Source organism: Lagenorhynchus albirostris, chromosome 2, assembly GCF_949774975.1.
Source record: "Lagenorhynchus albirostris chromosome 2, mLagAlb1.1, whole genome shotgun sequence".
NCBI lineage: Eukaryota > Metazoa > Chordata > Mammalia > Artiodactyla > Delphinidae > Lagenorhynchus > Lagenorhynchus albirostris.
In genome coordinates this window covers 90,854,006-90,876,506 of record NC_083096.1, presented here as the reverse complement: position 1 = coordinate 90,876,506, position 22,501 = coordinate 90,854,006, and the positions used below count along the sequence as shown (strand labels likewise).

Genomic DNA, 22,501 nt, shown 5'->3' with positions numbered 1-22,501 from the left:
AAACTCCGAGAATTGTTCTACCTGTTTGAGTTATGTACGTTTTTGAGACAGAGGGCTGTACATTAGATGACTTATTATTGACATTTTACACAATCCAGATTTACACGTACTAAGCAAGTAATGGGTCAACAAAGCAAGTAGTGGGTCATGGGGTCATCGTGGCCCCTTAAAGATTAAGAAGGAAGGTTATCTCCTAAGGAGTTGTGACCCTTGATGAGATTAAGAAGGAATGTTGTCTCCTAAAGATGTCTGGTTAATGCAGATGTGCAATACACAATAAAGGGGAGGAAGGAGGCCAAATGGTCAAAGAAAAATTTTATGTTTAAATTTTTCTCATCTTGCCATAAAACACGAATTTTATTTCATCAGCTCCATATAGAGGTCTTTAGCTATCATATAAAAAAGACCTCTGTAGCTGAGAGACATTTGAATAGGCAAATAAGCTTTTGCTATAAATAATAGTTTCCTCTTTTATCAATAATGTATATATACTTCAATGATAGAGGCTGCTGTTGTAAGCAAGAGTAGCCACAGTCCACATTTAAATTATATTACTGGAAGTTAAAACACTGTGGTGCATTCGTAATGTAATCTTGTAAATGTCTGTCCTATATAATTTTATAGAATGGAAGCTTCTTGCCTAGAACTGGCGTTGGAAGGGGAGCGTCTGTGTAAATCAGGAGACTGCCGTGCTGGTGTGTCCTTCTTTGAAGCTGCAGTTCAAGTTGGAACTGAAGACCTAAAAACACTTAGCGCTATTTACAGCCAGCTGGGCAATGCTTATTTCTATTTGCATGATTATGCCAAAGCATTAGAATACCATCATCATGATTTAACTCTTGCAAGGTAATTAATTTAAGCTGAATTCTCCCTAGATTAACTGTCACTTGAAAACACATTTTCATTCAATTAAAAAAACTAACAATTCAGTACATTTAGTGAGTTCTAATTTATTAGCATTGAATTTTAAAACTAATCTTTAGGCTGAACACAGTTTAATTAAGTAAATGAATAGTAGTGAAATGATGCTAGAGTTTAATTAAATGAATGAAAACTAATTAAATTTAAATACAGAAATGTAAGTTTAAGATTTTTATTTAAAGAAGGTTTCAAGGCTAATGGGTCTTTCTTACCTTAAGCATGTCAGCTGTTCTCTAGGGAAAACTGTATTCTGGCTGCTTTATATTTTAACACACCATTTGCTTTTTTTCTTTTCTTTTCACCCCAGGACTATTGGAGACCAATTGGGGGAAGCTAAAGCTAGTGGTAATCTGGGAAACACCTTAAAGGTTCTTGGGAATTTTGATGAAGCTGTAGTTTGTTGTCAGCGACACCTAGATATTTCCAGAGAGCTTAACGACAAGGTAATAAGGAAACATTAGATGGTAGGCCAAATGTTTTCATTGAAATTGCTTTGTGTTTTAATCCTATTTAATTACACTGTAGTTTATCTAAAAGTTAATACCAAAAAAAAAGTATTTGTAGAAAAATGGAAGAAAAAGAGAAACATAATGAAAAATTTTTAATAGATGAGAAAAAAGAAATAACGAGAGGTCCTTCTTTCATAGGTAGTCATGTGTTTGGTTCTGTATGGATGGCTAATGTAAACATTTCTTTCTCTTGACCGTAATGTCAAGGATCTCATGAATAAATATATGTGATAGCATTGTAATACCTGGCCTCTGATTTCAAATTGTAAACTGCTGTTATCTTCATCTAGGTGGGAGAAGCAAGAGCACTTTACAATCTCGGAAATGTGTATCACGCCAAAGGGAAAAGTTTTGGCTGCCCTGGTCCTCAGGACGTAGGAGAATTTCCAGAAGAAGTAAGAAACGCTCTGCAGGCAGCCGTGGATTATTATGAGTGAGTAGCATCAGCAGTCATGTGGCCCACCCAAGCCAGTAGTAAGTTTTTAAGTTTGGCAAAGGTTTTAAAATCATAGACTAGTAAGTAAAATAAACCATCAAATCATTGCCAAAACGTTATAGTGTTGTATTTGAAGTAATCCCCTCCCTCCCCAGGAAAACTTTCATTTAAACTGCAGACCAGTGCCACTTAATGGCACAAACAAGAAGCATCAATAGTTAGTCTAAGTTATTTGGAGTAAACTTAGTCTTTTATCAGTAGAATTTCATAGAACTGTTTAGCTATAGGGGTTCTAAGTTTAACTCTGTCCTGGACTCTGGGCAGAAACCTACCTGAATGGTTGAGTAAAATGTTCCCAGTTATTTCCTGTAATCACCCTCCAGCATAGCTATATCTTTTAAATGTGGCACATTATGGTTGTAAACTTATTTAAATATTCTTTTCCTGATAAAGAGCTTAGATTTGTAAATAAAGTCAATAAATGTTTTTCTCAAACTCATTTTTTCACAACTTTTTATTATCACTTAGGGAAAACCTATCACTAGTGACTGCTTTGGGCGACCGAGCAGCCCAAGGACGTGCCTTTGGCAATCTTGGAAACACGCATTACCTCCTTGGCAACTTCAGGGATGCAGTTATAGCTCATGAGCAGGTATGATGCAAGGCTTTGGAGCCAGGTCGTTTTCTCCATCAGTGTTTTGAACAGTGATTAGATTATTCTTTAGTTTTATTATATAGTTACATCTAATTAAAATTTTCTGTTTCAGCGTCTCCTTATTGCAAAAGAATTTGGAGATAAAGCAGCTGAAAGAAGAGCATATAGCAACCTTGGAAATGCGTATATATTTCTTGGTGAATTTGAAACTGCCTCTGAATACTATAGGTTAGTCTAATATTTCTGTAGATAAATGTAAAATGGGTAGTTATGCAATCCAAAGAATCATAGGCTTTGGGTTTAAAACTTTTTTGCTGCATACAAGCAGCAGAACCTTGGGCTTTCTAAGTCTCAGTCTTCTCATCTGTAATGGAAGATATCAATACTTGGCTTTTGGAATTGTTATGAGGATTGAATGAAAGAATATATTAAGCACTTATTTAGCACAGTACCTGGCACACGGTGCTCAATACATATCATTGTACCTAAGATTTAATAGCAGCAGTATGGCCCCTTTATATTTTTATTAGCTTTTATCTTTAAAACATTATTTTAAATGAGATTCTAAACATTTAAAATCCTTTAAACCTGTTTAGCATGTATGGTGTGTATAGTTATATGCTCCCACACCACCACCACCAGTTACGGCTTTGCAGAGAGGCCACAAGAAAGCTTGGTAACAAATAGATGCCCTAGTTTCCTCCAGTGATGACTGAATTTCCCGCCATCATCCTACCATCTTATCGAGCAGTTATCCTCCCACCCTCTGCCCAGCTTTGATCCTTGCTGTAAGCTGAGGCCCCCGTTCACTTACTCGAGGAGTTAGTACTCCCAGCTTCTTCTGTGGCAGGGTCTCTTTAATCTATCTGTAGACTTGAAGCATACATGATAGCAAAGTTTAAACTGCTTCATATTGCCTGCCCTGTGCTTTCTAGATTGTTCAGAGTTTTCTCTAATTAGTGGGAACTGAAGGCCCATACAGACCTTAGGCAGAAGCCAGTTTGACTGAACCAAAGGCACAGTCTTGATTGATTTATATTTTATTGTTGAAAAATCCATGAGAGAGTTCTGGAAAGTTCATCATCTAAAAAAAAAGGTAAAATTGCTTTAGGTCCATCTAAAAAACTAGAATGTCATCCCATCCTCCTTTAAACTTCAACTAATGGTTGATATTTGTTGGTTGACTAGTTAGATATGAAATATCCTTCCAAATAAAGTACATCACTATACAAGGAGCATATGTTTTGATTTTAAATACAAAAGTTTCTTATATTTTAAATCCAGAACACATAGAAAAGTCTTAATAAATGATGTACTTGTATTAAATACTGAAAAGTTCTGTAATAAAGTGGATGGTGGCTGTCTGACTAAAGAAGCATGAGTATAAAGTAATGAAATTTACCCCTGCCCCACACACCCACAAACAGGTAGAACTCAGAACTTTACACATATTCCAAAAATATTGATTAAAAATATTTTTGGAACTCTTCTTTGGAATTGTTTTCAGGGCCATACAAGAAAACTCTCTTAACATTATAGATCCATAATAGAAAGGACAGAAAGCAGTAGTTTGGTAAACCTACTTTAGTAATTGAGTTTGGTTCCAGAAAGACTTCCAACCATTTACAAATTAGCTGTACTCTCAAAGAATAACAGCATGCCAGAAAGGGTTGTGCCACAGGGCCGGAAGCAATTCCAAAAGTCTTCCAAAAGTGTTTGAGAGGGCAGGCAATGTTAGAACAAGCGGGTAGCCTCCCAAGGTAACAGCTTTAAAGGTATCATCATTAAACATATAATTTCAGGTTTGTTTGCTTAAAAAAAACTATCACATTATCATATAGTTATAAATGATATGAAGTATTTATACTGTTTGGCAGAAATTATAGGAAAGAGTCATTTAAATTACTGGATCCAAAAAGCATCTGTAGATTTAAGCACTGATGATAATAACAAAACATATTAACATTTATTAGCATCTGTTGTGAGCAAGATGCTATTCTAAGCACGTTATATATACTAATTCATTTAATCCTCACAAACCCCTGTGAGGTGTTTTCCCCATTTTATGTAAAAGGAAATTAGTGAATAGAGAGGGTGAGTGACCTGCCCCAGTCACAGAGCTACTAACTGACAAAGTTGGGATTTGAACCCAGTCAGCCTAGCTCTAGGGTCCATGCTCTTAATTGCTACACTAGCTTCTCATTGATTCCACAAAGTAGAATTTGGTTAATATTTAAATGTAGCATTTAATATTTTTCATGAATCAGTGACTAATGGCCTATACATAACAATTTTAACTAAGTATTTTCAATTTTGACAAAATGTAAAGGCAACAGTATGATTGAAAAGAGAGGGTATGTGGACAAACTTACTTTACGTTATTGCACTGCAACAGCGAAAGATTTTTTTAATGTTAAAAATACTGTGTTAATCTTCAGAGGCACTTGATCTCATGCATCTGTTCTCCTTTGCTCTGGGGAATTAATAGGACTCCTACATTTATTCTAAAAGTCTGGATTTGCTTTTTGTGTTTCAAGGACAGCTTTTCATTTTATCTAGAAGTAATAGAGAAAATATGGGATATTAGGATCTAAAACAGATTTACTTTAAAGGCAGGAGGAAAAGTGAGTTTTATTTTATGGTTATTATAGCCAATATAGTTATAATAGCCATTATGTAAGAATTAATTTCTTTTTTCAGAAAGACACTACTATTGGCCCGACAGCTTAAAGACAGAGCTGTAGAAGCACAGTCTTGCTACAGTCTTGGAAACACATATACTTTACTTCAAGACTATGAAAAGGCCATTGACTATCATCTAAAGCACTTAGCAATTGCTCAAGAGCTAAATGATAGGTAAGTTATATACCTTTTTACTATAGTTATGATAAAATATAGATACATTGTTGAATCCCTAGAATATTTCCTTTAAATTTCTTTTTTTGTTTCCTTTGTTTTCTTTTTAATTCCTTTTTAAGGTATTTCCTCTGTTTCAGTAACATCCTCTGTATGTTACTGTTTGAAGGGCTAGAGAGGATTAGAATGGTTCCATATAACCTTGAACCAAGATCAGTAAATAGGTCACAAACTCAATTGCATGCAGAGGCCCTCCTGACTAGATCAGTGTGAAAATTGTAGTGAAATTAATAGGCCCAACAGTGTTAAGGGGACAGCTGCTATTCAATTCCAGCTAAGTGTTGCCTGGCAGGAATGAGGATCCAGAGCCGCCTCTTTTTTCAAGAGAAGCTGCAAGTCCTGAGTTTCATATAAAATCTTCTGATTTTTAAATGTTGATGTTTAATTCTTCTTTTTTTAAAAAAACTGTATGAGGGCTTCCCTGGTGGCGCAGCGGTTGAGAGTCCGCCTGCCAATGCAGGGGACGCGGGTTCGTGCCCCGGTCTGGGAGGATCCCACATGCCGCGGAGCGGCTGGGCCCGTGAGCCATGGCCGCCGAGCCTGCGTGTCCAGAGCCTGTGCTCTGCGGCAGAGGAGGCCACATCAGTGAGAGGCCCATGTACTGCAAAAAAGAAAAAAAAAAAAACAAAAAAACTGTATGAAGAAACAGAATATCTGTGCAGGACTTTAGTCTGTGATGTTTGCTTTAGTACGATAGATTTTTATCTCAGAATGAAGAACTCTGTACAGTTATTCAAAATGAAGTATGCTACCTCAAGAGGTGAGTTCTCTCTTCCTCATGGTGTTCAAATACAGACTGAATGATTGTAGACTGAATCCTGGTAAGGATGCCATGGAAAGAAAATGGGGTAGTTGAACTGCAAGACCTATCCCTGAGACTTTACTTATAATATACTGCATGTTTAAAAAGGATGTTTTCCATTTTAAAACTTGACTCTGAGTTCATTATTATGTGGTTATTCTAATACAGTCGTCCCTTGATATCTGCAGGGGTTTGGTTCTAGGATCCCTATGGATACCAAAAGCCATGGAAGCTCAGGTCTCTTATGTAAAATGGTGTAGTACAGTCGGCTGTATCCGGGGGGTTTCTCAGATAACGGTTGAATCCATGGATGTGGAACCTGAAGCAGGCCAACTGTATGTCTCTAGTATTATGATAGTTTGTTCTTTATAAGAAAGACCAAATAAATCCAAAGCATTGTTTATGCCTTTAATTACTACTAGATAGATTTTATTCTTCACACAGACCTCCTTTCAGATAACTGCATGTTAGCTTTGAATTATTTTGTAGAATTGGTGAAGGAAGAGCATGTTGGAGCTTAGGAAATGCATACACAGCTCTAGGAAATCATGATCAAGCGATGCATTTTGCTGAAAAGCACTTGGAAATTTCAAGAGAGGTATGAAACTAAAAAATTGTTATCTGTGCTATTGCGATTCACAGATCTGCAGCCCTATTATTTCTCTAGAATGCTCCTATATGGCTGAGCAATAAATTTAATTATATATTGTTCTCTTGGCATAAGAACTGCACAGAGCATTTTGAGATACAGATCAGGGGTATGTTTGCACTGGCCTTGATGTAGGAAGACAGGAAGGAAGGGCTGAGCATGGAGGAATGGGAGAATTACTAACATGTGCCTCCACTGTCCCCCCATCTCTACGTGGAAAAGTAGCATGGTATGAAAGGAAGAACATGGCTCTTAGAATCAAGGACTGGTTCCTGTTACAGTTCTGCCATTTGCTGGCTATTTGAGCTTGGAAACTTTTCTGAGCATCATTTCTCTCATCTGTAAAATGGGAATAATAATAATATCTGCTTTGCAAATTGTTATACAGATTAGAGATAAAGTATATATAAAAGTACCTAGTATAATGTCTAGTGCTAGCTTAATAAATACTGTTACTATAGGATGGAAATACAGTATTCTAAGGAAATTGTATTCATGTGATGCCAAGTTAACGTGTCACAGAGTAACCTACTTTATTATTTAAGGTGATCATAGAGATTAAGAGCAATCTAATATTTAGAGAAGTAAGGAATTGGTAGAATGTAATTATCTGTCCTCTTGTCATATTTTAGTCGCTTTTCTTCTTTAAAATACTATTAATGAAAAAACGCATTTCATTCATAGTATTATAATTTTAAAATAACTATTTTCATCTCTCTAGTTTCTTCCAGTTTTAGGTTGACAACATTTTCAACTAATCTTCACCATTCTTTACTTTTAATACTACTCTAAAGTATAAATGCTTATGGTTGTAGGTTGGGGATAGAAGTGGTGAACTAACAGCACAACTCAATCTCTCAGATCTTCAAATGGTTCTTGGGCTGAGCTACAGCACAAACAATTCAATGATGTCTGAAAATATTGAAGTTGATAACAGTTTGCATGGTAAGTATTAGGTCTTCAAAACCCAATTTCTTTCTCCTCAAGATTTACATTTAAATTACTTATCTCATGTTTACCATATCCAGAGAGATATATAACATAGGAAGCTCAACTATTATACTTTTTTGCTTTACCACTGTCCCATTAACTTATCAGTATGGAATACAGTATTTTGTAGCTTTTATCATGAACCTAGAAATGGTAAAGGTATAACTATTTTGTTTAAATATTTTTTAAATACATTTAAATTCTGTATCTCTAGGCCCACTCAAAAATTTATAAATGTGAAGATGTGAAAATTAAAACATTTTACTGTTTAACCTCTTTGTTTCAAATGTCTTCACGTATTTGATTTTTGTTTAGCTTTTATTCCCCCCGTTTCATTTCTAAGGGGGAATCTCTTAGGATTTTTAATTTTTTTAATTCAGAAAACCCAGAAATTTTCTTTAGGTGCTGATTTGGTTTTGACATTGCTATAAGAAAAAAATATGCTATAATGTCTCTGTTTCTAAGTGAAAAAAAAAAACACCTACTGTTGATTAAAAAAATAAAAAGGAACAAAAAGTAGAACCACATTTTTGGGTACCATCTATATGTAACTCTATGTGAGATCCATTTTAAAGATCCAGCCAAGGCTTAAAAAGTTCTTAGTCTGAAAAAAAAATGACTGACACAGACAGATGTTTTGAACTTGAAAGTCAGTGAAAAATCTAGCTTTTATCTTCCCAATATCCTCCTTTAACCCATACAAAGAAAAGGAAGAAGAAAAAGAAATTAGTGGCTAGTCATCTAAGACTTTGAAAGAACATTTAATTGAAAAATGATATTGAAGTATGAACAGTATAGTAAACTGGACCGTGTACTTTGTAATTGAATAATGGGCTAAAAGGTTTTCCTGTGTTTAATTTTCAAGTTGGTTAAGTTGTAATAGCTCTCATATTTTAACAAATTATCACTTGTCCTCGTGGACCGCTCTAGCTATAGACCTATTTCTTTGTTCCCCTTTACAACAAAACTTGAAAATAACATCACTGTTCCTTGTCTTTACTTCCTCACCTCCCATTCTCTCTTCAAACCACTGGACTCTGGCTTTGGCCTCATGATGATACTAAAACCTTTTCAAGGTTACCAGAGAACTCCATTTTACCAAATAACGTTGATCAGTTTTAGATGTCCGCATATTTGATTTCTCAGCAATATTTCCTGTAGCTGATCATTCCCTCCTCATAGTGCTTTGTTCGTTTGGCCTCCAGGATCACCCTCTTTCTGGCTTACCTCCACCTCACTGGCCACTCTGTCTTCATAACTCCCCTCTCCTCCTCATCTTTCCAATCCTTGACATTTGTAGTACCTGGGGTTCTGTTGCTGGACCTCTTCTCCCTTCCCTCTTCCCTCTCTCCTTCTCTATCTTCTGTCCATCCATATCCTTCCTCCTGATTTTATCCTTTTTCCTCTTATCCTACACTCTAGATCAGTGCTTCTAATAGAACTTTCTGTGAAGATGGAAATGTTCTGTATCTGTGCTGTCCAGTATCGTAGCCTCTAGCCATATGTGACTGTTGAGCACTTGAAATGTGGCCAGTGCAAAAAGAAGTGAATTTTTAAATATTATTTAATTTTAATTAAAGTTTTAAAAGCCACATGTGGCTAGTGGCTACTATATCAGACAGCACAACTCTAGATGATTTCATTCAGTCGGTTGGCTTTTATATCATCTATATGCTGATGATTTTCAAATTGATATTTCCAGTCATAATTTCTCTCTTGAGTTAGAGTTTCATATGTTTAACATTTCCACTGGAATATCTAATTGGCATCTAAAACTTAACACATCCAAAATGGATCAATTGTTTTTTTCTCCCAAACATGTTCTTGCTTTAGTCTGCCCTGTCTCAGGAAATGGTACCATGATTCACACCAGTGTTCAGGTCAAAAACCTAAGGGCCATCCTTGTTCCCTTTCTCCCACCCACTCCTACATCCAACCTATCAGAAACCCTACCTTCAAAATATATCCCTAATCTCTCTTACAATGTACACTGCAACAATCTTAGTACAAGCTGCCAACATCTCCCAGCAGAGCATTAGCCTTGCAACTGTTTCTTTTGTTTCCGCTGTTGATCCCTCACACTAACTTCCACAGGGCAGCCAGAGTGCTTTTTTAAAATATGAATCAAGTCATGTCATTTCTCTGCTCAGAACCCTCCAGTGACTTCCCATCATACCTGGAACCAAATCTTCAGTCCTCATCGTGGTTAAAAGGCCCTGTAATCCGGGCCCAGACTGCTTTATCATTTCCTCCCACACCCCCTGCTCACTTTGGCTCCATGAAGACAGGTATTTTTTGGTCTGTTAGGTTCATTGCTATATCCCTAGTGCCTGGAAAAATCTGCTGGCTAAAGGAACTGCAAGAAAACTTGTATAGGGACTTCTCTGGCAGTCCAGTGGTTAAGACTCCATGCTTCCACTGCAGGGGGGGCACGGGTTCAATCCCTAGTCAAGGAATGAAAATCCCGCATGCCATGTGGTGCAGCCAAAAGAAACAAGAAAACTTGTATATTTCTGGTGTTGGCTCAGGGTGGAGGAAAGGAGTCTCCCATAAGAATCTGAATTCATAAGCCTGTCTACACACTGGTTTGGAATTTGATTTATTCTATCTGCACAGTATAAGAAAGCCCAATCCATTAAAGTGCTTTTGAAAGCACTTTAGAAATACTAAAGTAGAAATACTCCTAGGGACTTAGCAGAAGTAAGATCAACTGTTTTCTGGAGGTAAGCAAGCCATCCTTTATCCAGGCCTATAAAGACTCACAACAACAACAATAACAAAATTACCAAATACCTAAAGAAACAAGCCAAAATGAGTAAGAAAACAAACAAAAGCAAAATCAGGTCACCAAGATCTTCAGAGTATAAAATGACTATGAGTAAATGTTTACAGGAATAACAGAATTGAAACAAAGGGATAACAAAAATGATCATGCAGATTTGAAAAAAATAATAATAGCTAACAATTATTGAGCGCTTACTATGTGCCCAGGCAGTGCTTTGCCTGTTTTAACTCATTTAATCCTAACAACTCTAGGAGGCAGGAGAGGTTAAGTAAATTTCCTGGGGTTACCTTTTTAAGTGGTAGAGATGGGAGTTCAACCTAGTCAGTCTGGCTTCAGAGTCCGTCTTAGCTGATACTTCTAGCTTAATGTGATTTTAACATACCTCTCAGTAATTGATAGGTAAAAATTAGGAGTCAGATATCAGTAATAATATAGAGGATTTGACCAGCACAATTAATGGGCTTGATGTGTTTTCAAATTGTGTGTTTGACCCATTTAATGAGTTATAAAATCAATCTCAGGTGTTGCAACTAACATTAAACACATACACACCCACATACATACATGTTAATGCGGTTATCATACATAATAAGGGCAAGTACTGTTGTGTGGAGATTTTGTTCTACATTTAAGTGTATTTAGGGTTGCAATGCAAATGTATTTTTTTTTTTTTTTTTTGGCGGTACGCGGGCCTCTCACTGTTGTGGCCTCTCCCGTTGCGGAGCACAGGCTCTGGACACGCAGGCTCAGCGGCCATGGCTCACGGGCCCAGCTGCTCCGCGACATGTGGGATCCTCCCGAACCGGGGCACGAACCCACGTCCCCTGCATCGGCAGGCGGACTCTCAACCACTGCGCCACCAGGGGAGCCCGCAAATGTATTTTTTAAAGTTATAGTGGATCTACATTATTATGTTAGTTTCAGGTGTACAACATAGTGATTCAAAATTTTTATAGATTATATTCCATTTAAAGTTATTATAAAACATTGGCTATATTCCCTGTGTTGTACAGTATATCCTTGCATCTTATTCGTTTTATACATTGTAGTTTGTACCTCTTAATACCCTACTCCTATCTTGCCCCTCTCCTTTTCTCTTTCCCCACTGATAACCATTAGTTTCTTGCCTGTATCTGTGAGTCTGTTTCTGTTTTCTCATTTTTACTCGTTTTATTTTTTTAGATTCCAAATGTATTTCTTAATGTGAGTCACAGTTAAAAATATGGATCACACTGATTTAATGGACATACAGAATACTGTGTCAAGCAACTAATCAATTCACATTCTTTTAAAACATTCATGAAACAGGTCCAAAAATTTGACCACATGCCAAACCAACAAATTTGAAGGAATCTGTATCACATAGATTTCATGCCCTGAGCACAGTGCAGTTCAGTTAGAAATTAACAAGAAGATAATGTATAAAACATATTCATTGGAAAATACACACTTCTAAGTAACTTATGGTATGATTTAAGAAGAAATCATAAATAAAATTAGAAAATGACTTAGGACTGAATTATAATTTATGTGATACAACTTACATTAGTTCTTAGAGCAAAATTTATATTGTATCGTATTTTAAAAGGAAAGAGACTCAGTGACCTAAGTATCCAGCTTTTAAAAAGTTAAAAACAAAACAAAAAACTCAAAAGAAAGTAGAAGGCAAGAAATAATAGCAGAAATTAATGAATTTAAAACGAAGATTCAATAGAGAAAATTTTTAAAAACCCAAATTTGGTTCTTTAAAAAGACTAACAAATCTACAGCAAGATTATTTGAGGAAAAAAAAAGAGAGAGAAAAGCGGATATAATGTAGGTGCAGCAGCCATTAAAAAGATGAGATTATCCTGAATAATTTTATTTGAAAACCTAAGAGAAATGGACAATTTCTAGAAAAGCAGCTTACCAAAATTGAATCTAGAAAAATCTAATGGTAGAATGTAATGTGAATGGATGGCATCTCTAATGCCTAGAACCATAGGGAAATTTGATGAGTCATTTAAAATCTTTCCACTGAGAAAATACCTGGCCAAGGTGATTTTACAAGTGTGATCTACCAAACGTTTAAGAAACTTGATTCCAACCTTCCATAAAATTTTATAGGTAACTAGAAAAGTGGGAACACTTTATCAGTCTTTCTGAGAATAGTATATCCTTGATATCCAAACTAGACAAGAACAGTATGTACAAGAAAGGAAAATTACAGGCAAATCTTTACTCATGAACATAGATGTAAAAATTTTAAACAAAATATTTGCAAACCAAACCCACAGTGTATTTAAAACAAATAAATAGGAATTCAAGTGGACTGAATATCAGGAAATCAATTAATATGATATACCAGTAAACATAGTAAAGGAGAAAATAGCTCAAATATCCAAATATATCATAATTCTATTAAATATAAACGTTCCATTTAAAGGACCAGGAGTATCAGATTGGTAAAAGAATAAAATCCAACTAAGCCTGAAAGTAAAAGGATTGAAAAAACATACCATGGAAAAACTGATCAAGAGAAAGCTGGTACTAATATCAGATAAAATGTACTTTAAGTCAAAAGACTTTGTTAGAAATGAAGACAGTCACTTCACAATGGTTAAGAATTCAATTCACCAGGAAGATAAAAGCCTTAAATTTGTATGTATCTAGCAAGCCTAATAACAAAGCTTCAGTGTACATAAAGCAAAACTGACTAAACTAAAAGGAGAAATGGGAAAATCCAGAACCATAAGGGGAAATCTAAACACATTTCTCTCAGGAATTGCGCCTATCAGAAAACTAAATATTTTAAAGGATGTCAGTTCTTCCCAAATTGATATAAATTCAGTGTGCTGCCAAGCAAATAATGGCAGTTTTTTTGTGGAATTTGACCAGGTCATTCATGAATGTATATGAAAGAAAAAAGGGCTAAGAACTCAAAGCCAAAACATTCCTGATGAAAAACAAGAGGTGAGAAGTGCTTTCTCTACAGATATAAAGATTATAAAGCTACAGTAATGAAGACAGTGTGTTACTGGCATAGAGACAAATAGACCAATGGAATGGAATATAGAGTCTATATTTATAATCCTTGCATATATGGAAATTAATATCACACAAAAATAAATTCTTGATGGATTAAGGATTTAAATATGGAAGACAGACTTAGAGCAATAATTATGATCAGCCAGCTAACACTTGCTGAATGCTTACTACTTACCAGGCATCATACTGACCCCTTTACAGATGATGGTGCATTTATCATCACACAGTGATCTATGAGGTAGGTATAGTTGTCCTATACAAATGAGAAAATCACAGAGAGGTAGTTGCCTAAGGTCATATCACAATGAGTGATTGGTCTGTTCAATCAGTATGCTGTACTACCTCTGAAAATAAAGGAGAATATCTTCATGATATCAGAGAGGGAAAGGATTTCTCAAAACACAAAAACAAACAAAAAACCCCACAAAAACAAAACCATTATGAAAAAGATTGACACTGAAATTAAGAACTGCATTTCATTAAAAGAAACTGTAAAGAGATAAAACACAAACTGAAAGGACATTTGCCACACAGATGATTAAAAAAGGATTTGTATCCTCAATTTATAAGAACTCCTATGAATTAAAAACAAGACAAATAACCTAACTAAAAGATAGGCAAAAGTGATGAACAGAAGAAACACAAATAGCCCATAAATATGTGAAAAGGTATTTAACTAATCAGGGAAAACCATAGTGAGGTAATATTGGTGGATGAGGTGGATGAAAATTAAAAGGCCTGATGACACCAGTATTGAAACAATACAGCTAATAGAAACTTTTATGCAGTGTTGATAGGAGTAGAAATTGGTGTATTCAAAAGAGTAGTCTGGCAATATTCTGGTAGAGTTGAAGATGTACCAACCATATGATCTAGCAGTTCCACTCCCAGTTACACTCATCTGTTATCCAGACTGGAACAAAGGCTTGCTCATGTACACGAGGAGATATTTCCAAGAATTTCTGTAGTAATATTGCTTATAATGACAAATGATTGGAAGCAACCTAAATAGCTGTCACCAATAGAAAGGGTATATGCTTTCCTTGTCCTAAAATCGCAATGAAAATTAAACTACTCATACCAACTTGGATGAATCTCACAAACATGAGGTTGCTCAAAGAAAGCAAGTTAGAGAACATACACAGTATGAGACCACTTATGTAATGTTATATAATAAGCTCCATTGCTTAGAGATATATACATATGTAATGAAAATATAAAAACTTAGGGAGGAAGAGGGAAGTTATAGGGGGAATTACAAAAGGGGGAGTTAATGTGTCAGTTGTGGTTTCTTTTTTTCTTTTTTCTTTTTTTTTTTTGCTCCTCAAAGTTCTGTTTTACAAAGTAAGCAGCACATGATACACAATTTGACTGAAATAATTTTCGGAGTTGGAAAAGTTACAGATTTTTGTGACAAGAAAACCCAGGGTAGGAACTTATGGAAAGAAGGCAATTTGTTGAGAAACTACGTTCCCTTACCCCACCCCCGTCAAGTAAAAATCTCAAAGAAAGGGACTGAAAGAGTAGCAACTGGAGAGGTTTATAGATTCACTTTTTACAAAAAGAATGACTTTAGATTTCATTACTTTCTAGTGCATCCAGTTTCTTTAAGAAAAATTTTTTCTCTTTATGTGAAATAGCTAAGAATAAATGAAGTAAAAGGCTTGTTACAGATGATGACTCTTCACAAAAATTTATAGTCATAGTTCAAATTACCTTCTCAGTGACTATGTTTTCCAGTTAAACTCTGAGAGCACTGCAACCAGCCTCATTATTTTGTGAGCTTATTGTTTTAGAAGATGTATTTATTTCATTCTTTATCTTCAAGAGTTTCTTATCAGGGAAGAAAATTCTTGACATCATAAACAGTAACAACCACATTATGTGAGTATTTGTTTTCTGATGGTATGTATTCAAAAGTAATTTAATATTTTTAATCTATTTCCTACAACACTATTCCCAGAATAAAACTGTCTGAGTAGAATAAGGTGTGGGAGCCAGTTCCTACTATCACCATGCCTCAAAGAAGATAATTAGAGCACTTCCTGTTTAAAATGGAGCTTATGAAGTGGAGCAACAATCTTTTTTTTTAACATCTTTATTGGAGTATAATTGCTTTACATTGGTGTGTTAGTTTCTGCTATATAACAGAGTGAATTAGCTATACATATATATACATCCCCATATCTCCTCCTTCTTCCATCTCCCTCCCACCCTCCCTATCCCACCCTTCTAGGTGGACACAAAGCACCTAGCTGATCTCCCTGTGCTATGCGACTGCTTCCCACTAGGTATCTACTTTACATTTGGAAGTGTATATATGTCCATGCCACTCTCTCACTTTGTCCCAGCTTACCCTTCCCCATCCCCATATCCTCAAGTCCATTCTCTACGTCTGCGTCTTTATTCCTGTCCTGCCCCTAGGTTGTTCTTCAGAACCTTTTTTTTTTTTTTTAGATTCCACATATATGTGTTAGCATATGGTATTTGTTTTTCTCTTTCTGACTTACTTCACTCTATATGACAGACTCTAGGTCCATCCACCTCACTACAAATAACTCAATGGCTGAGTAATATTCCTTTGTATATATGTGCCACATCTTCTTTATCCATTCATCTGTCGATGGACACTTAGTTGCTTCCATGTCCTGGCTATTGTAAATAGAGCTGCAATGAACATTTTGGTACATGACTCTTTTTGAATTATGGTTTTCTCAGGGTATATGCCCAATAGTGGGATTGCTGGGTTGTATGGTAGTTCTATTTGTAGTTTTTTAAGGAACCTCCATACTGTTCTCCATAGTGGCAGTAACAATTTACATTCCCACCAACAGTGCAGGAGGGTTCCCTTTTCTCCACAGCCTCTCCAGCATTTATTGTTTGTAGATATTTTTATGATGGCCATTCTGACCAGTGTGAGGTGACATCTCATTGCAGTTTTTTTTTTTTTTCATTGCAGTTTTGATTTGCATTTCTCTAATGATTAGGGACGTTGAGCATGCTTTCATGTGTTTGTTAGCAATCTGTATATCTTCTTTGGAGAAATGTCTATTTAGGTCTTCTGCCCATTTTTGGATTGGGTTGTTTGTTTTCTTGATACTGAGCTGCATAAGCTACTTGTATATTTTGGAGATTAATCCTTTGTCAGTTGCTTTGTTTGCAAATATTTTCTCCCATTCTGAGGGTTGTCCTTTTGTCTTGCTTATGGTTTCCTTTGCTGTGCAAAAGCTTTTAAGTTTCATTAGGTCCCATTTGTTTGTTTTTGTTTTTCCATTTCTCTAGGAAGTGGGTCAAAAAGGATCTTGCTGTGATTTATGTCATGGAGTATTCTGCCTATGTTTTCCTCTAAGAGTTTTATAGTGTCTGGCCTTACATTTAGGTCTTTCATCCATTTTGAGTTTATTTTTGTGTATGGTGTTAGGGAGTGTTCTAATTTCATTCTTTTACATGTACCTGTCCAGTTTTCCCAGCACCACTTATTGAAGAGGCTGTCTTTTCTCCATTGTATATTCTTGCCTCCTTTATCAAAGATAAGGTGACCATATGTGTGTGGGTTTATCTCTGGGCTTTCTATCCTGTTCCATTGATCTATATTTCTGTTTTTGTGGCAGTACCATACTGTCTTGATTACTGTAGCTTTGTAGTATAGTCTGAAGCCAGAGAGCCTGTTTCCAGCTCCATTTTTCTTTCTCAATATTGCTTTGGCTATTCGGGGTCTTTTGTGTTTCCATACAAATTGTGCAATTTTTTGTTCTAGTTCTGTGAAAAATGCCATTGGTAGTTTGATAGGGATTGCATTGAATCTGTAGATTGATTTGGGTAGTATAGTCATTTTCACAGTGTTGATTCTTCCAATCAAAGGACATGGTATATCTCAACATCTGTTTGTATCATCTTTAATTTCTTTCATCAGTGTCTTATAGTTTTCTGCATACAGGTCTGTTGTCTCCTTAGGTAGGTTTATTCCTAGGTATGTTATTCTTTTTGTTGCAATATAAGTAAATGGGAGTGTTTCCTTAATTTCTCTTTCAGATTTTTCATCTTTAATGTATAGGAATGCAAGAGATTTCTGTGCATTAATTTTGTATCCTGCTACTTTACCAAATTCATCGATTAGCTCTAGTAATTTTCTGGTAGCATCTTTAGGATTCTCTATGTATAGTATCATGTCATCTGCAAACAGTGACAGTTTTACTTCTTATTCTCCGATTTGGATTCCTTTTATTTCTTTTTCTTCTCTGATTGCTGTGGCTAAAACTTCCAAAACTATGTTGAATCATAGTGGTGAGAGTGGGCAACCTTTTCTTGTTCCTGATCTTAGTGGAAATGGTTTCAGTTTTTCACCATTAAGAACAATATTGGCTGTGTGTTTGTCATATATGGCCTTTATTATGTTGAGGTAAGTTCCCTTTATGCCTACTTTCTGGAGGGTTTTTATCATATATGGGTGTTGAATTTTGTCAAAAGCTTTTTCTGCATCTATTGAGATGATCATATGGTTTTTCTCCTTCAGTTTGTTAATATGGTGTATCACTTTGATTGATTTGCATATACTGAAGAATCCTTGCATTCCTGGGATAAACCCCACTTGATCATGGTGTATAATCCTTTTAATGTGCTGTTGGATTCTGTTTGCTAGTATTTTGTTGAGGATTTTTGGGTGGTGTTGTAGAATGAGTTTGGGAGTGTTCCTCCCTCTGCTGTATTTTGGAAGAGTTTGAGAAGGATAGGTGTTAGCTCTTCTCTAAATGTTTGATAGAATTCACCTGTGAAGCCATCTGGTCCTGGGCTTTTGTTTGTTGGAAGATTTTTAATCACGGTTTCAATTTCAGTGCTTGTGATTGGTCTGTTTATATGTTCTGTTTCTTCCTGGTTCAGTCTCGGAAGGTTGTGCTTTTCTAAGAATTTGTCCATTTCTTCCAGGTTGTCCATTTTATTGGCATGTCGTTGCTTGTAGTAATCTCTCATGATCCTTTGTATTTCTGTGGTGTCAGTTGTTACTTCTTTTTCATTTCTAATTCTATTGATTTGAGTCTTCTCCCTTTATTTCTTGATGAGTCTGGCTAATGGCTTATCAATTGTGTTTATCTTCTCAAAGTACCAGCTTTTAGTTTTGTTGATATTTGCTATTGTTTGCTTAATTTCTTTTTCATTTATTTCTGATCTGATCTTTATGATTTCTTTCCTCCTGCTAACTTTGGGGTTATTTTCTTCTTCTTTCTCTAATTGCTTTAGCTGTAAGTTTAGGTTTTTTATTTGAGATGTTTCTTATTTCTTGAGTAGGATTGTATTGCTATAAACTTCCCTGTTAGAACTGCTTTTGCTGCATCCCATATGTTTTGGGTCATTGTGTTTTCATTGTCATTTGTTTCTAGGTATTTTTGATTTCTTCAGTGATCTCTTGGTTATATAGTAACATATTGTTTAGCCTTCATGTGTTTGTATTTTTTTTACAGATTTTTTTCCTGTAATTGATACCTAGTCTCATAGCGTTGTGGTCAGAAAAGATACTTGATACGATGTCAATTTTCTTAAATTTACCAAGGCTTGATTTGTGACCCAAGATGTGATCTATCCTGGAGAATGTTCCATGAGCACTTGAGAAGAAAGTGTAATCTGTTTTTGGATGGAATGTCCTATAAATATCAATTAAGTCCATCTTGTTTAATGTATCACTTAAAGCTTGTATTTCCTTATTTATTTTCATTTTGGACGATCTGTCTGTTGGTGAAAGTGGGGTGTTAAAGTCCCCTACTATGAATGTGTTACTGTCGATTTCCCTTTAATGGCTGTTAGCATTTGCCTTATGTATTCAGGTGCTCGTATGTTGGGTGCATAAATATTTACAACTGTTATATCTTCTTCTTGGATTGATTCGTTGATCATTATGTAGTGTCCTTCTTTGTCTCTTGTAATAGTCTTTATTTTAAAGTCTATTTTGTCTGACGTGAGAATTGCTACTCCAGCTTTCTTTTGGTTTCCATTTGCATGGAATATCTTTTTCCATCCCCTCGCTTTCAGTCTGTATGTGTCCCTAGGTCTGAAGTGGGTCTCTTGTAGACAGCATATGTTCAGGTTTTGTTTTTGTATCCATTCAGCCAGTCTATGTCTTTTGGTTGGAGCATTTAATCCATTTACATTTAAGGTAGTTATCGATATGTATGTTCCTATTACCATTTTCTTAACTGTTTTGGGTTTTTAATTGTGAGTCTTTTCCTTCTCTTGTGTTTCCTGCCTAGAGAAGTTCCTTTAGCATTTGTTGTAGAGCTAGTTTGGTGGTGCTGAATTCTCTTAGCTTTTGCTTGTCTGTAAAGGTTTTAATTTCTCTGTCAAATCTGAATTAGATCCTTGCTGGGTAGAGTAATCTTGGTTGTAGGTTTTTCCCTTTCGTCACTTTAAATATGTCCCGACACTCCCTTCTGGCTTGCAGAATTTCTGCTGAAAGATCAGCTGTTAACCTTATGGGGATTCCCTTGTATGTTAATTGTTGCTTTTCCCTTGCTGCTTTTAATATTTTTTCTTTGTATTTAATTTTTGATAGTTTGATTAATATGTGTCTTGGCGTGTTTCTCCTTGGATTTATCCTGTGTGGGACTGTCTGCACTTCCTGGACTTGATTGACTATTTCCTTTCTCATGTTAGGGAAATTTTCAACTATAATCTCTTTAAATATTTTTTCAGTCTGTTTTTTTTCTATTCTTCTTCTGGGACCCCTATAATTCGAATGTTGGTGTGTTTAATGTTGTCCCAGAGGTCTCTGAGATGGTCCTCAATTCTTTTCATTCTTTTTTCTTTATTCTGCTCTGTGGTAGTTATTTCCACTATTTTATCTTCCAGGTCACTTATCCGTTCATCTGCCTCAGTTATTCTGCTTTTGATTCCTTCTAGAGAATTTTTAATTTCATTTATTGTGTTGTCCGTCATTGTTTGTTTGCTCTTTAGTTCTTCTAGGTCCTTGTTAAACATTTCTGGTGTTTTCTCCATTCTATTTTTAAGATTTTGGATCATCTTTACTATCATTACTCTGAATTCTTTTTCAGGTAGACTGCCTAATTCCTCTTCATTTGTTTGGTCTGGTGTGTTTTTGCCTTGCTCCTTCCTCTGCTGTGTATTTCTCTATTCTCATTTTGCTTAACTTACTGTGTTTGGGGTCTCCGTTTCACAGGCTGCAGGTTCATAGTTCCCATTGTTTTTGGTGTCTGCTCCCAGTGGGTAAGGTTGGTTCAGTGGGTTGTGTAGGCTTCCTGGTGGAGGCGACCGGTGCCTGTGTTCTTGTGAATGAGACTGGATCTTGTGTTTCTGGTGGGCAGGACCACATCCGGTGGTGTGTTTTGGGGTGTCTGTGACCTTATTATGATATTAGGCAGCCTCTCTGCTAATGGGTGGGGTTGTGTTCCTGTCTTGCTAGTTGTTTGGCATAGGGTGTCCAGCACTGTAGCTTGCTGGTCGTTGTGTGGAGCTGGGTCTTAGTGTTGAGATGGAGATCTGTGGGCGAGCTTTCACTGTTTGATATTACTTGGGGCCAGGAGGTCTCTGGTGGTCCAGTGTCCTGAACTCGGCTCTCCCACCTCAGAGGCACAGGCCTGACACCTGGCTGGAGCACCAAGACCCTGTCAGCCACATGGCTCTGATGAAAAGGGAGAAAAAAAGAAAGAAAGAGAGGGAGGGAGGGAGGGAGAGAGAGAGAGAAAGAAAGAGAAAGAAAGAAAGAGAGAGAGAGAGAGAGAAAAGAAAAAGAAAGAAAGAGAGAAAGAGAGAAAGAAAAGAAAAAGAAAGAGGAAGAGAGAAAGAAAAGAAAAAGAAAGAGAGAAAGAAAAGAAAAAGAAAGAAAGAAAAGAAAAAGAAAGAGAAAGAAAGAAAAAGAAAAGAAAAAGAAAGAAAAAATACAATAAAATAAAGTTAATAAAATAGAAAAAATTTATTAAAAATAAAAAAGTAATTTAAAGAAAAGAGAAATAAAGAAGAGAGCAACCAAACCAAAAACCGAATCCACCAATGATAACAAGCCCTAAAAACTATAACTATACTAAAAAACAAAACAAAATGGACAGTCAGAACCCTAGGACAAATGGCAAAAGCAAAGCTGTACAGACAGTATCACAGAAAGAAGCATATACATACAGACTCACAAAAAGAGGAAAAGGGAAGAAAAAGTACATATACATATATATATATAAAATAAACAAAGGAAGAGAGCAACCAAATCAATAAACTGCAAATGATAATAAACTCTAAATACTAAACTAAGATAAACATAAAACCAGAAACAAATTAGATACAGAAAGCAAACCCCAAGTCTACATTTGCTCCCAAAGTCCACCACCTCAATTTTGGGATGATTCGTTATCTATTCAGGTATTCCACAGATGCAGGGTACATCAAGTTGATATTGGAGATTTAATCCACTGCTCCTGAGGCTGCTGGAAGAGATTTCCCTTTCTCTTCTTTGTTTGCACAGCTCCCGGGGTTCAGCTTTGGATTTGGACCCACCTTTGCGTGTAGGTCGCCTGAGGGCGTCTGTTCTTTGTTCAGACAGGATGGGATTAAAGGAGCAGCTGATTCGGGGGCTCTGGCTCACTCAGGCTCAGGGGAGGGCGGGGTACGGATGCAGGGCGAGCCTGCGGCGGCAGAGGCCAGCATGACGGTGCAACAACCTGAGGTATCCCGAGTGTTCTCCTGGGGAAGTTGTCACTGGATCACGGGACCCTGTCAGTGGCGGGCTGCACAGGGTCCCAAGAGGGGAGGTGTGGATAGTGACCTGTGCTTGCACACAGGCTTCTTGGTGGCTGCAAGAGCAGCCTGAGCATCTCG

General features: G+C 36.3%; 1 protein-coding gene across 4 annotated transcripts in view; it reads left to right on the top strand.

Moving 5' to 3' along the window:
* The window catches only part of GPSM2 (G protein signaling modulator 2), a 63,206-nt gene that overhangs the window by 22,303 nt on the left and 18,402 nt on the right, over positions 1-22,501 (top strand). For 2 of the 4 annotated variants that reach the window (XM_060139468.1, XM_060139467.1), the window contains exons 3-10: positions 625-846; positions 1,229-1,364; positions 1,721-1,863; positions 2,395-2,518; positions 2,634-2,749; positions 5,222-5,377; positions 6,729-6,837; positions 7,704-7,833. In XM_060139468.1, coding sequence (XP_059995451.1) covers positions 625-846; positions 1,229-1,364; positions 1,721-1,863; positions 2,395-2,518; positions 2,634-2,749; positions 5,222-5,377; positions 6,729-6,837; positions 7,704-7,833 — 1,136 coding nt within the window. The remainder of the gene's footprint in view (positions 1-624; positions 847-1,228; positions 1,365-1,720; positions 1,864-2,394; positions 2,519-2,633; positions 2,750-5,221; positions 5,378-6,728; positions 6,838-7,703; positions 7,834-22,501) is intronic. The other 2 variants (XM_060139470.1, XM_060139469.1) reach the window with 1 other exon arrangement.